The 15379-nt window shown below is 48.4% G+C and overlaps 1 protein-coding gene across 1 annotated transcript in view; it reads left to right on the top strand.

Annotated features, from left to right (window-relative positions):
* Window positions 1-15379, top strand: part of LOC137438859 (plectin) — a 230855-nt gene that overhangs the window by 17451 nt on the left and 198025 nt on the right. Inside the window, exons 3-4 of the mRNA XM_078767346.1 lie at window positions 2068-2157; window positions 8670-8744. Coding sequence (XP_078623472.1) covers window positions 2068-2157; window positions 8670-8744 — 165 coding nt within the window. The remainder of the gene's footprint in view (window positions 1-2067; window positions 2158-8669; window positions 8745-15379) is intronic.

The following is a 15379-nucleotide window of genomic DNA, read 5'->3' as shown; positions in this document are numbered from 1 at the left end:
CCAAAAGCAACTCAAAAGATATCGAGGAAGATAAAAAAAACAAACTATGACGAAGTCAACAACTTTGGCAGAAAGCAAAACCAAATGTTTGAAAATAACCTAAAGGGATTATACGGTGAACTCGGGAAACAAAAGCAAAATGTATCAAATCTCCATGAAAAAGATCAATTTGAAGATTTCTGGAGAGGAATGAGTGAAGACCCAGAAAAACAGAATTGAGGGGGAATAGATCCAACATTTGGAAAATAAAAAACACATACCGGTTCCAACGACATTCCAACAGTGATAAATTGATGAAGAAAACAAATATCAAAAAAGCAACTCAAAAAAGGCCAAACATTAAAAGCCCAGGCCTGGATGGAATTCCAAACTTCTGGCTAAAGCAATTTGAGGCTCTCCACAATCACGACGCCCGAGCATTCAATGAGCTTATCCAAGGGGAACGGGAAATGGATGAGTGGCTCACAGAAGGCAACACCTTCCTCATCCCAAAATTTGAAATCCAACTACTGTACCTTACAAATACCAACCTATAACATGTCCATTAACAACATACAAACTTCTAACAGGAATAATCACAGAAATGATATACCACCACCTAACACATGGACGCCTAGAGGCAGAACATAAGGGATGCAAATAGGACATAAAACATACATAAGGGATGGATAAACATACATAAGGAAAACATACATAAACATAAACATATAAACATACATAAGGAACATAAGGGATGTAAATAGGACATAAAACATACATAAGGGATGGATAAACATACATAAGGAAAACATACATAAACATATAAACATACATAAACATATAAACATAATAAACATATAAACATATAAATATACATAAACATACATAAATATACATAAACATACATAAGGAACATAAGGGATGCAAATAGGACATAAAACATACATAACGGATGGATAAACATACATAAGGAAAACATACATAAACATAAACATATAAACATACATAAGGAACATAAGGGATGTAAATAGGACATAAAACATACATAAGGGATGGATAAACATACATAAGGAAAACATATATAAACATATAAACATACATAAACATATAAACATAATAAACATATAAACATATAAATATACATAAACATACATAAATATACATAAACATACATAAGGAACATAAGGGATGCAAATAGGACATAAAACATACATAAAGGATGGATAAACATACATAAGGAAAACATACATAAACATAAACATATAAACATACATAAGGAACATAAGGGATGTAAATAGGACATAAAACATACATAAGGGATGGATAAACATACATAAGGAAAACATATATAAACATATAAACATACATAAACATATAAACATATAAATATACATAAACATACATAAATATACATAAACATACATAAGGAACATAAGGGATGCAAATAGGACATAAAACATACATAAGGGATGGATAAACATACATAAGGAAAACATACATAAACATAAACATATAAACATACATAAACATAAACATATAAACATACATAAACACATATAAACATACATAAGGGATGCAAATAGGACATAAAACATACATAAGGGATGGATAAACATACATAAACATAAACATACAAACATATATAAACATACATAAGGAACATAAGGGATGCAATAGAGGATGCTATGGAACACTAGACCACCGACTACTAAATAAGGGCATACTCGAAAATTGTAAAACCTTCGGTGGCGGAGGTAATGAAAGGCTCAGTTGATGATCTTGGTCCCCATTGCTTTTTCTACTCTGGCTTTGATCGCCGATTGAATCGGGAATTGCTTTTCTGGTAATGATGGCTGCATGGGATCCTTGTGTCTCCGACCACACGTCACCCTTCAGATGTGGACGTAAATCCGGCCGTCACACCTGGATTTCGTTTGTGAAAATTAACAATTCCGAGGTTTTCTTTAAAAGGAGACGACATTGTGTGTTGCTTGTAATCCCCGTTAATAAAACTGCATTGTCCTTTGTAGGTAACCTGATTCGGTTACCTTTGTGACTTACCTGATTTGTTTTTCAACTGTTTTGCAGGAAAGGATAACAGTCGAGGACCTTTATGATGACCTGAGAGATGGGAAAGTTTTAATTGCCCTTTTGGAACTTTTGTCTGGAGATGTCATTGTGAGTTTATTTTTAACATTCCACCCACATTATAGCTATGTCTGAATGTCGCCACACCTGAGGCTTTTAATTGGGCAAAAATAAAAAGAAACAATTGCGTTTTAATTTAAACTTTTTCTTCCATTTCTGCTTCTTCCTCAGTTTTTCCTTCCACTTATGGGATTGAGAGTTTTCAGCTGTATCCATCTTGTTCATCCTTGTGTCCTCGTCCTATTCCTCCCATTCTTCCCCATGTCCTTTATTCTTCCAAGTCTCCCTCTATTTTCTCACTTTACCCTGATGTTGGTGAGCCTTCCCCCCCCACCCCCCCCCCCCACCTTTTCCACTGATTTTTAAAGTTATATTATGTCGTGATTTGTTCTGTGTTCTAGCTCCTCCATGAGCCCTGACTGTATACAAAAATAAAAGGATGTATATAAATTTGAGAAAAGGGCTACAGTTGGGTAGGGTTAGGGTAAGCAAACTATAAATAGAGGGGTAAGTTAAAAAGAAAATGGACCTAAAAGGAATAACTTGGGAGTAAGGAGCAATTGAGGAAGCAAACGCAACAGGGATGAAATGGTAGACTATCGCTTGTTGACGATTGGCAAAAGAACCCTAGTGTGCCCAAAGACAGGCACGTTCCTCGGTCGAGCACTTCCAAAGTCAGACACTGCACCTCTCACCGCAGGTAAATGCAGACTTATCTGCTCTCTTTCCTTCTCTGCACTTTGATTCCTGCTTCAACTCGCATGTACACCATGCAATGCCCCAAGCACGCAGCCAAAGCAGCACTGTCATGGCTTCAGAAAGTCCTTGAGTGGTTCAGCCAACGTCCGGAATCTGTGGAAAGACTTGAAGATTGTTGTTCACCGATGCTCCCCATCCAACTTGACGGAGCTTGAACAAATCTGCAATGAAGGATGGGACAAACTCCACAAATCCAGATGTACAAAGCTGATACAGACATGCCCAAGAAGACTCGAAGCTGTAATCGCTGCCAAATGCGCTTCTTTCTACGAAGTATTGACTCAGGGGGCTAAATACTTATGGAAATTAAATATTTCAGTATTGAATTTTTAATTTACCAATTTTGTAAAAATTTCTAAAAAAAAAACTTACACTTTGACATTATAGAGTAGAGATCATTGACAAAAAAAGTCAATTTAATCCATTTTAAATTCAGGCTGTAACACAACAAAATGCGAAGATGTCAAGGGGTGTGAATACTTTCTCAAGGGACTGTTGTACATTTTCGTTATTTTTGTTCTTGTAATGTTTTTATGAAGGATGTCTTATTCAAAAATACGGAACCTTACACAGAATGAATTTGAATTGTGCAAATATTCTTATGAGGGGAGGCAGGTCTGCAAAGCTTTCTATCTATATCTTTCATATTATCTTTCCATTGCAATTAGAAAGAAGCAAAAATGATGAGTGATTCAAGCTGCCAGTTTTCATTATTTCCACTGTCCATGAGACAGCACAGAAATCCCTCGATATACGGACATTTAATACCTGGAACCTGCTATCATGGAAATGAGTAATTTGGGATTAATACCTGTATGGATATGCCGTTGGGTGTTCACACTGTACGTTATGCTATGGAGTGTTTACACTGTACGTTATGCTATGGAGTGTTCACACTGATTGTTATGCTATGAAGTGTTCACATTGCACGTTATGCTATGGAGCGTTCACACTGTACGTGATGCAATGGAGTGTTCACACTGTACGTTATGCTATGGCGTGTTCACACTGTACATTATGCTATGGAGTGTCCACACTGATTGTTATGCTATGAACTGTTCACACTGTACATTATGCTATGAAGTGTTCACATTGCACATTATGCTATGGAGTGTTTACACTGTACGGTATGATATGGAGTGTTCACACTGTACATTATGCTATGGGGTGTTCACACTGTACGCTATGTTATGGAGTGTTCACACTGTACATTACGCTATGGAGTTTTCACACTGTACGCTATGCTATGGAGTGTTCACACTGTATGTTATGCTATGGAGTGTTCACACTGTATGTTATGCTATGGAGTTTCCACACTGTATGTTATGCTATGGAGTTTTCACACTGTACATTATGCTATGGAGTGTTCACACTGTACGTTATGATATGGAGTGTTCACACTGTGCATTATGCTATGGAGTGTTCACACTGCACGTTATGCTATGGAGTGGTCACACTGTACATTATACTATGGAGTGTTCACGCTGTACATTATGCTATGGAGTGTTCACACTGTGCGTTATGCTATGGAGTGTTCACACTGTGCGTTATGCTATCGAGTGTTCACACTGTACGTTATGCTATGGAGTGTTTACACTGTACGTGATGCCATGGAGTGTTCACACTGTACGTTATGCTATGGCGTGTTCACACTGTACGTTATGCTATGGAGTGTCCACACTGATTGTTATGCTATAAAGTGTTCACACTGTACATTATGCTATGAAGTGTTCACATTGCACATTATGCTATGGAGTGTTTACACTGTACGTTATGATATGGAGTGTTCACACTGTACATTATGCTATGGAGTATTCACACTGTACGGTATGTTATGGAGTGTTCACACTGTACATTATGCTATGGAGTTTTCACACTGTACGCTATGCTATGGAGTGTTCACACTATGTTATGCTATGGAGTGTTCACACTGTATGTTATGCTATGGAGTTTCCACACTGTATGTTATGCGATGGAGTTTTCACACTGTGCATTATGCTATGGAGTGTTCACACTGTATGTTATGCTATGGAGTGTTCACACTGTGCATTATGCTATGGAGTGTTCACACTGTGCATTATGCTATGGAGTGTTCACACTGTACGTTATGCTATGGAGTGGTCACACTGTACATTATGCTATGGAGTGTTCACGCTGTACATTATGCTATGGAGTGTTCACACTGTGCGTTATGCTATGGAGTGTTCACACTGTACATTATGCTATGGAGTGTTCACACTGTGCGTTATCCTACAGAGTGTTCACACTGTACATTATGCTATGGAGTGTTCACACTGTATGTTATTGATATGGAGTGTTCACACTGTACACTATGCTATGGAGTATTCACACTGTACATTATGCTATGGAGTGTTCACACTGTGCGTTATGCTATGGAGTGTTCACACTGTACGTCATGCTATGGAGTGTTCACGCTGTACATTATGCTATGGAGTGTTCACACTGTGCGTTATGCTATGGAGTGTTCACGCTGTACATTATGCTATGGAGTGTTCACACTGTGCGTTATGCTATGGAGTGTTCACACTGTACGTTATGCTATGGAGTTTTCACACTGTACAGTATGCTATGGAGTGTTCACACTGTGCATTATGCTATGGAGTGTTCACACTGTGCGTTATGCTATGGAGTGTTCACACTGTACATTATGCTATGGATTGTTCACACTGTACGCGATGCTATGGAGTGTTCACACTGTACATTATGCTATGGAGTGCTTACACTGTACGGTATGCTATGGAGTGTTCACACTGTACCGTATGCTATGGAGTGCTCACACTGTACATTATGTGACGGAGTGTTCACACTGTACATTATGTGATGGAGTGTTCACACTGTACACTGTGCTACAGAGTGTTTGCACTGTACACTATACTATGGAGTGTTCACACTGTACGTTATGCTATGGAGTGTTCACACTGTACGGTATGCTATGGAGTTTCCACACTGTATGTTATGCTATGGAGTTTTCACACTGTACAGTATGCTATGGAGTGTTCACACTGTACGTTATGCTATGGAGTGTTCACACTGTGCATTATGCTATGGAGTGTTCACACTGTGCGTTATGCTATGGAGTGTTCACACTGTACATTATGCTATGGAGTGTTCACACTGTACGGTATGTGATGGAGTGGTCACACTGTACATTATGCTATGGAGTGTTCACACTGTACGGTATGCTATGGAGTGTTCACACTGTACAGTATGCTATGGAGTGTTCACACTGTACATTATGTGACGGAGTGTTCACACTGTACATTATGCGATGGAGTGTTCACACTGTACATTATGATATGGAGTTTTCACACTGTACACGATGATATGGAGTGTTCACACTGTATGTTATGCAATGGAGTGTTCACACTGTATGCTATGCTATGGAGTTTCCACACTGTATGTTATGCTTTGGTGTTTTCACACTGTACAGTATGCTATGGAGTGTTCACACTGTACGTTATGCTATGGAGTGTTCACACTGTGCATTATGCTATGGAGTGTTCACACTGTGCGTTATGCTATGGAGTGTTCACACTGTACATTATGCTATGGAGTGTTCACACTGTACGCTATGCTATGGAGTGTTCACACTGTACATTATGCTATGGAGTGTTCACACTGTACGTTATGCTATGGAGTGTTCACACTGTATGGTATGCTATGGAGTGTTCACACTGTACATTATGTGACGGAGTGTTCACACTGTACATTATGCGATGGAGTGTTCACACTGTACACGGTGCTACGGAGTGTTCACACTGTACACTATGCTACGGAGTGTTCACACTGTACGTTATGTTATGGAGTGTTCACACTGTACATTATGCTATGGAGTTTTCACACTGTACACGATGATATGGAGTGTTCACACTGTATGCTACGCTATGGAGTGTTCACACTGTATGCGATGCTATGGAGTTTCCACACTGTATGTTATGCTATGGAGTTTTCACACTGTACAGTATGCTATGGAGTGTTCACACTGTACGTTATGCTATGGAGTGTTCACACTGTGCATTATGCTATGGAGTGTTCACACTGCGTTATGCTATGGAGTGTTCACACTGTACATTATGCTATGGAGTGTTCACACTGTACGGTATGCTATGGAGTGGTCACACTGTACATTATGCTATGGAGTGTTCACACTGTACATTATGCTATGGAGTGTTCACACTGTACAGTATGCTATGGAGTGTTCACACTGTACATTATGTGACGGAGTGTTCACACTGTACATTATGCGATGGAGTGTTCACACTGTACACTGTGCTACGGAGTGTTCACACTGTACACTATACTATGGAGTGTTCACACTGCGCGTTATGCTATGGAGTGTTCACACAGTACGTTATGCTATGGAGTGTTCATACTGTACATTATGCTATGGAGTGTTCACACTTTGCGTTATGCTATGGAGTGTTCACATTGTGCGTTATGCTATGAAGTGTTCACACTGTATGTTATTGATATGGAGTGTTCACACTGTACATTATGCTATGGAGTGTTCACACTGTACTTTATGCTATGGAGTGTTCACACTGTACGTTATGCTATGGAGTGTTCACACTGCATGTTATGCTCTGGAATGTTCACACTGTACTTTATGCTATGGAGTGTCCACACTGTACGTTATGCTATGGAGTGTTCACACTGTATGTTATGGTATGGAGTGTTCACACTGTACATTATACTATGGAGTGTTCACACTGTACAGTATGCTATGGAGTGTTCACACTGTACGTTATGCTATGGAGTGTTCACACTGTGCATTATGCTATGGAGTGTTCACACTGCGTTATGCTATGGAGTGTTCACACTGTACATTATGCTATGGAGTGTTCACACTGTACGTTATACTATGGAGTGTTCACACTTTACATTATGCTATGGAGTGTTCACACTGTAGGCTACATTATGCTATGGAGTGTCCACACTGTATGGTATGCCATGAAGTGTTCACACTGTACATTATGCTATGGGGTGTTCACACTGTACGTTATGCTGTGGAGTGTTTACACTGTATGTTATGCTATCAAGTGTTCACACTGTACGTTATGCTATGGAGTGTTCACACCGTATGTAGTGGATTGTTCACACTGTACATTATGCTATGGACTGTTCACACTGTACGTTATGCTATGGAGTGTTCACACTGTACATATGCTATGTGGAGTGTTCACACTGTACGTTATGCTATATGGAGTGTTCACACTGTACGTTATGTTATGCAGTGTATGGTGTTAGCACCATGCACATCACGGTGGAGCATCTACAGCACACCCAGCAGTGTCCATGCTGCATGCCATGAGGTGGAGCATCCACATCACATATGGGACATAGTGGAACTTCCATGCCAAGCTTGCATAGTGAAGATATAAATACCGTAGTACCTGTATGTATATATATTATGGTTACTTGTAATTGGCCGGATTAATTTGGTGGGAGTGGAAATTTCATTCATAATGTTCAAACATTCATTCCAAAAAGACAAGCCCTAAAGTTGAATCATTTCGGCTTTGGAATCATGATTTGGTTTTCCACATGACCATGGGTGAGATTTCAGCACAAAGTCAGCTCAATGTAAACCAATGCTTGTGCAATTTTATTTACATGATCGCTGTCGACGTTTGCATGTCACTGAGAAGACATAAAAATGGAGAACATTAGCAGCCTGTGTGTTTAGAAGTATACGTACCGGTGTTTCTATCAACTTAATTGTGCTTGTTTTTTGATATGGTGGCACTGCCTCCACATTGCAGGTGCATGATCAATCCCCACATTCCCAGAATGCCCAAAGCATGGAAGCGGTCCTCTCGTTCCTCAAGGAGCAGCAGGTCAGTGTTGTCAATTGTGCTTGTGAACTTGACATTCTGATGATGAAATGATTACGACTCCATTCGCCATCCTCCAGATAAGTTCCCATCAGTTTTTGTTGTAAATCAAATGAAGCATTTATACTTACACTTTTTACCTCCACCACCAAAGGTGGATACAGGTTATATTTTCACCCCTGTCTGTCTGTTTGTCTGTCTGTTTGTGAACAGGATATCTCAAAAAGTTGTGGACGGATTCGGACGAAATTTTGCAGAGTGGTGGGGTATGTGACAAGGCAGAAAGGATTCGATTTTGGTGAAGATCTGGATCCGGATCCGGCTACTAGAATTTTTAAGGTGATTCTTCACCATTGGGAGATAGGGCCAAAAACGATACATAGCAGGATATCTCAAAAAGTTATGGACGGATCTGGACGAAATTTGTTGGACAGGTTGAGTGTGTGACAAGGACGAATCGATTCGATTTTTGTTCAGGTCCAAATCCAGATCCGGCCTATCGGTGGGATACAAAACATAAACTGTTCAGCCTGGCGGAGGTGTGTGCGCTACCGAGTGCCCTTCAAGTTGCTTCAGTAATGACATATGTAGGAGTGCCACTCAAGGAAGGACTCAACCTTGGCAGTAAAGGATCAAAGTGACCCTCCGGCAGCTGTAGCTTCAGAACACTGAAGTTTGGATTAATGTTTTTGTCACATGTATGAAAAAGGAATTAATAAATTATTTATTAAATAAATAATTTATGAAAAAAATTATCTTCCGTTTTGACAGAGTGAACTTACGATCTGGTGACGCGTGGGCAATCTTCATCCATTGATGACTTCCCCACATTCCTTGTTCTTCCCTGATCCCCATGAGCTTGGAGAACTTGTTGTGTATGACACGACTTATTTCTGACTCTTTCTGCAAACTATTCCATCCTCCGACCTCTGCTCTGTGTCTGTGGGGAGTTCATACCCCACCATGCCCGGATGGCTTTAGGTCTGTTCATTAACCAGCGATGATGGTCTGCAATAAAGTTGTCATGCAACGCTGTACAGGCAGAATGCAAACTCTTGTTTTCCCAACTCACAAATTCCTAAAAGGCTCTCGTATCCCGTTTGATCCTATCATGTCAAATTTTAATTGATACCCAACCTCTCTGGAAAGTGTCTGTCTCCTTCACCATCTTCGGAGAGATTTCACGGCATTGTCACATCGGGCAGTTCAATCTGGCAGAGTGCTCTGTGGGCCGCCCTCTCTGTCACAGACAGGTCAAGCATTGTTGGCTACTCCTTACAAAATGTGAGCTTTTCTTTGCCAAAGGTGAGAAGGTGTAAATCCAACCTTGAGAAGGTCAGTGCCGAGATCTTCAAAAACTACACATCGGTTCTGTCTACTTTTCTTTGTCTCCTCCATCTCAACCGTCATCAGCATTCATCATGGAAAATTGTCAGCATTCATCTTATTCTCGATAGTTATTCCATAACAAGATCCTCTCAAATGCAGATGTCTGCCTTAATGTTTATATCAAACTGTCAATTCCTTGCTTGTGACTTCAAGCCTTATATCCTCTCTAAGTCTCTCATCCAATACTAGAGTGAAGGAGCTGGGCTCCAACGCGAGTTGAAAGAATTGACGCGACCAAAGATGGAAATTCGTCCGAGTAGGTTTAATAAATGTATCACACTCGGGTACTCTGAAAAGCCCGTTTATCGGGCAGCAATATATATACACATTTATGTCGGGAAGTTTGCCCGGCAAAAGCTATACCGGGCATGCCCGGGTATCAAGGGCGAGCCTTGGAAAGGCGAGTCTGGACCTGCCCTGGCGTGTTTGGCTGCGGCCTGGCAAGTCGAGGCTGGGCGTGCCCGGGCGCTCTGGACGAGCACTGGAAAGGCGATAGCGGGCATGCCCGGACGCTCTGGGCGAGCCCTGGAAAGGCGATAGCGGGCATGCCCGGACGCTCTGGGTGAGCCCTGGAAAGGCGATAGCGGGCATGCCCGGATGCTCTGGGCGAGCCCTGGAAAGGCGATAGCGGGCATGCCCGGACGCTCTGGGCGAGCCCTGGAAAGGCGAGAGCGGGCATGCCCGGGAAAGACGAGACCGGGCGTGCCCGGGAGGTTCGGGCGTGCCCGGGAACAGTGAGTCCGGGCATGCCCGGGAGAGGCGCGTCTGGCCGTGTTCTGGCCGGTGCAAGGCGATTGTGTGCATCCAGCGGTAACCGCTACACACGCCCATCCAGAATCGACCTGCACCGGCAGGGTCAATTTAAGGGGGGTCCGGATGACCCGGCCGAAGCGACCCCTGGAGGGTCGTGGGGAGGGGTCCGACGTGGTGGTGGGTGGTCGAGCGGGGGGAACTGTGGACGGGGGGCGGCCTCGCCGCGGAGGAAGGGCCAACCGTGGTGGTCGGTCGACGTCCATGTGCGCCGGTTTGAGGCGGTCCACAGAAATCCGGTCCGGCCGGCCGCCGAAGTCGACGATGAAAGACTTGTCGCCCCGTCGCAGGACCCGGAAGGGCCCGTCGTACGGCGGCCGGAGTGGCCCCCGGTGCGCGTCATGACGCACAAAGACGTACTCCGCTGTGCGAAGCGCCGGGGGGATGTAGGACTGGGGGCCACCGTGGCGGGACGTCGGCACGGGGGCAAATCGTCGGGCGGCCTCCTGGAGGTCCGAGCGCTGGCGAGCGGCGGACCAGGGACTGGTAGCGTCGGGCACGAATTCGCCCGGGACGCAGAGCGGCTGGCCGTAGACGAGCTCGGCGGCGGACGCCTGGAGGTCTTCCTTGGGGGCCGTGCGAAGGCCCAAAAGGACCCACGGCAGCCGGTCGGCCCAACCGTCGTCCTGAAGGCCGGCCATGAGTGCGGCCTTCATGGAGCGGTGAAACCGCTCGCACAACCCATTGGCTTGGGGGTGGTAGGCCGTGGTGCGGTGCAGCGTGACCCCCAATGAACGGCGACCGCGCCCCAAAGCTCAGACGTGAACTGTGGGCCGCGGTCGGACGAGATGTCCGCTGGTGCGCCGAAGCGCGCGACCCAGGTGGCGATGAACGCCTGCGCCACGTCGGCGGTGGTGGTGGTGGTGAGGGGCACGGCCTCCGGCCACCTGGTGGTCCTGTCCACCATGGTGAGCAGGTGGGTGAACCCCCGCGAGGGGGCAGGGGACCCACCAGGTCCACGTGGACGTGGTCGAAATGCCGTTCAGGCACGGCGAAAGGTGCCAGCGGGGCCTGGGTGTGGCGGTGGACCTTGGCTTGCTGGCAGGCCGTGCAGGCGTTGGCCCAGTCGCGGATGTTTCGTCGAAGGCCGTGCCAGACGAAACGCGCCGACACCAGCTTCTGAGAAGCTTTCCGGCCCGGGTGAGAAAGGCCGTGGATGGAGGCGAAGATGCGGCGCTGCCAGGAAACGGGCACGATGGGGCGAGGCTGGCCCTGGGAGACGTCGCAGAGCAGGACGGTGCCCGCGAAGGGGATGTCGGCCAGGCGGAGGCCCGTGTCCGCCGCGCGGAGTGCCTGCACCGAGGCGTCGGTGGTCTGGTCGCCGCCATGAGCGCGAAGTCCACGCCGAGGTGGACCGCGTTCGCGCTGGCCCGCGAAAGGCAGTCGGCCACGGCGTTGTCTTTGCCGGCGACGTGCTGGATGTCCGTGGTGAACTCCGACACGGCGGAGAGGTGGCGCTGCTGGCGGGCCGACCACGGCTCCGTGACCTTAGCCATTGCGTAGACCAACGGCTTGTGGTCGACGAAAGCCGTGAACGGGCGGCCCTCCAGGAGGTGTCGGAAATGGCGAACGGCCAGGAATAGCCCGAGCAGCTCGCGGTCGAACGTGCTGTAGTTTAACTCGTTCGGCCGGAGTTGCCGGCTGAAAAAAGCGAGTGGCTGCCAAACCCCGTCCACCCATTGCTCATGGACGGCGCCCACCGCGTAGTTGGAGGCGTCCGTAGTGAGGGCGATGGGCGCGTTGAGCACCGGGTGAGCCAGCAGCGTTGCGTCGGCGAGGGCCCGTTTGGCGCTGGCGAAGGCCGCGTCCATGGCCGCGGACCAAACAATGTCATGCTTGGCTGGCTTGCCCCGGAGGGCCTCGTAAAGGGGCCGCATGAGCTGAGCAGCACGGGGCACGAATCGGTGATAAAAATTCACCATGCCGAGGAACTCTTGGAGGGCCTTGATGGAACGGGGACGCGGGAACGTGGTGATGGCCTCGACCTTGTTGGCAGCGGCACGGCCCCGGTCTTGGTGATGCGGTGGCCCAAAAAGTCAACGGTCATCGCGCCGAAGTGGCATTTGACCGGGTTGACAATTAAGCCGTGCTCGCTGAGGCGACCGAACAGTGTTCGGAGGTGGAGGAGGTGCTCGGCGCGGGACGTGCTGGCGACGAGGATGTCGTCCAGATAGACGAAAAGAAACGGCAGGTCGCGCAGCACGCCGTCCATCAAGCGCTGGAACGCCTGGGCCGTGTTCTTGAGGCCAAACGGCATCCGCAAAAATTCGAACAGGCCGAACGGCGTGATGACGGCCGTCTTCGGGACGTCTGCCGCCCGGACAGGTACCTGGTGGTAGCCCCGTATCAGGTCAATTTTCGAAAAGATGACCCGTCCCGCCAAACGGGCGGAAAAGTCCTGAATATGCGGGATCGGGTACCTGTCGGGGGTGGTAGCGTCATTGAGACGGCGGTAGTCGCCACACGGGCGCCATCCACCCCCCGGCTTTGGCACGATGTGCAGTGGCGAGGCCCACGCGCTATCGGAGCGCCGCACGATGCCGAGGTGCTCCAACGCGTCGAATTCGGCCTTCGCCACGGCGAGCTTGGCTGGGTCGAGGCGGCGGGCCCTGGCGTAGACCGGCGGGCCCATAGTGGGTATGTGGTGCTCAATCCCGTGCCGCACCGCGAAGGCCGAAAACGTCGGCCGCGTGAGGGCCGGGAATTCCACGAGCAGGCGAGCGAACTCGTTCGTTGCCGGGAGGGCGCACGCCAGTTCGGTCGGCGCGGAGCTGCTCATTGTGCACGCCAGGGAGCTGAAGGTCTCGGCGTGGACAAGGCGACGTCGTTTGACGTCGACCAGCAGCCCGTGCGCGCAGAGGAAGTCGGCGCCCAGCAAAGCCACGGGGACGCTGGCGGTAACAAAAGTCCATTGAAAGCGCTGGCTGCCGAAGCAGAGGGTGACGACGCGTGGGCCGAAAGTGCGTATGGCCGAGCCATTAGCAGCGACCAAAGAGGGGCCGCAAACTGCGTCCAGCCTGTCCTGCTCGGAGGCGGGTATGACGCTCAGTTGGGCGCCGGTGTCGCACAGGAAACGCCGCCCAGACGCTTTGTCCCGAATAAACAGCAAGTTGCCCGAGTGGCCGGCGCTCATGGCTGGGAATGAACGCCGGCCCGGCCGTTTCCCGACCTGCCGAAAGTGCACGGGGGCCGGCACGTCCGAGCCTTGTGTCCGAACCTGGCGTGGTAATAACACCACACCCGGTCAGGTGGAGGCCCCGGCCGTCGTGTCAGAAGCGGGCGGTGCGGCGTGGTGGCCGCCAGTTGCACCGGCAGTTCGGCCTCCAACCGCGCAGGGCGCTCGGACGGCGGCGGGCTCCAGGTAACCGCGCCGATGTGCTGGCCCGCCGAGGAGATCTTATTGGCTTCCCTGGCGAGGGCGCGGGAATCCGTGATCAACGTGCCAGCCAGGGCGAGGCGTACCGGGTGAGGCAGCTGGCGAAGGAACAGCTCGCGGAACAGAAAATCCTGAGAGTGCTCACCGAGCAACGAGAGCATATAGTCCATGCGCTCGGACGGGCGCGTGTCGCCGAGCTCGGGCAGGTCAAGCAGGCGCCGTGCGCGTGCTGCCGGTGAGAGGGCGAAAGCGTCAAGGAGGAGTGTCTTCAGCGCGTCGTATTTGTCAGCAGCCGGCGGGTGCTGGAGGAGGCTCAAGGCATGGGCCGCGGTGGCGGAACCGAGCGCCGCCACAACATGGTGGAAGCGGGTGTCGTCCGCGGTGATGCCTCGCAGGGCGAACTGAGAGTCCGCCTGAGCGAACCAAACAGCCGCGTGAGCCTCCCAGAAGGTAGGCAGTTTAAGCATCACTGCCGTATCCATGTCGGTAGGTCACCAATGAAGGAGCTGGGCTCCAACGCGAGTTGAAAGAATTGACGCGACCAAAGATGGAAATTCGTCCGAGTAGGTTTAATAAATGTATCACACTCGGGTACTCTGAAAAGCCCGTTTATCGGGCAGCAATATATATACACATTTATGTCGGGAAGTTTGCCCGGCAAAAGCTATACCGGTCATGCCCGGGTATCAAGGGCGAGCCTTGGAAAGGCGAGTCTGGACCTGCCCGGGCGTGTTTGGCTGCGGCCTGGCAAGTCGAGGCTGGGCGTGCCCGGACGCTCTGGGCGAGCCCTGGAAAGGCGATAGCGGGCATGCCCGGACGCTCTGGGCGAGCCCTGGAAAGGCGATAGCGGGCATGTCCGGACGCTCTGGGCGAGCCCTGGAAAGGCGATAGCGGGCATGCCCGGACGCTCTGGGCGAGCCCTGGAAAGGCGAGAGTGGGCATGCCCGGGAAAGACGAGACCGGGCGTGCCCGGGAGGTTCGGGCGTGCCCGGGAGCAGTGAGTCCGGGCATGCCCGGGAGAGGCGCGTCTGGCCGTGTTCTGGCCGGTGCAAGGCGATTGTGT

Source organism: Myxine glutinosa, chromosome 13, assembly GCF_964187855.1.
Source record: "Myxine glutinosa chromosome 13, kmMyxGlut1.1, whole genome shotgun sequence".
Taxonomy (NCBI): Eukaryota; Metazoa; Chordata; class Myxini; order Myxiniformes; family Myxinidae; genus Myxine; species Myxine glutinosa.
This window is presented reverse-complemented; position numbering and strand designations above follow the sequence as displayed.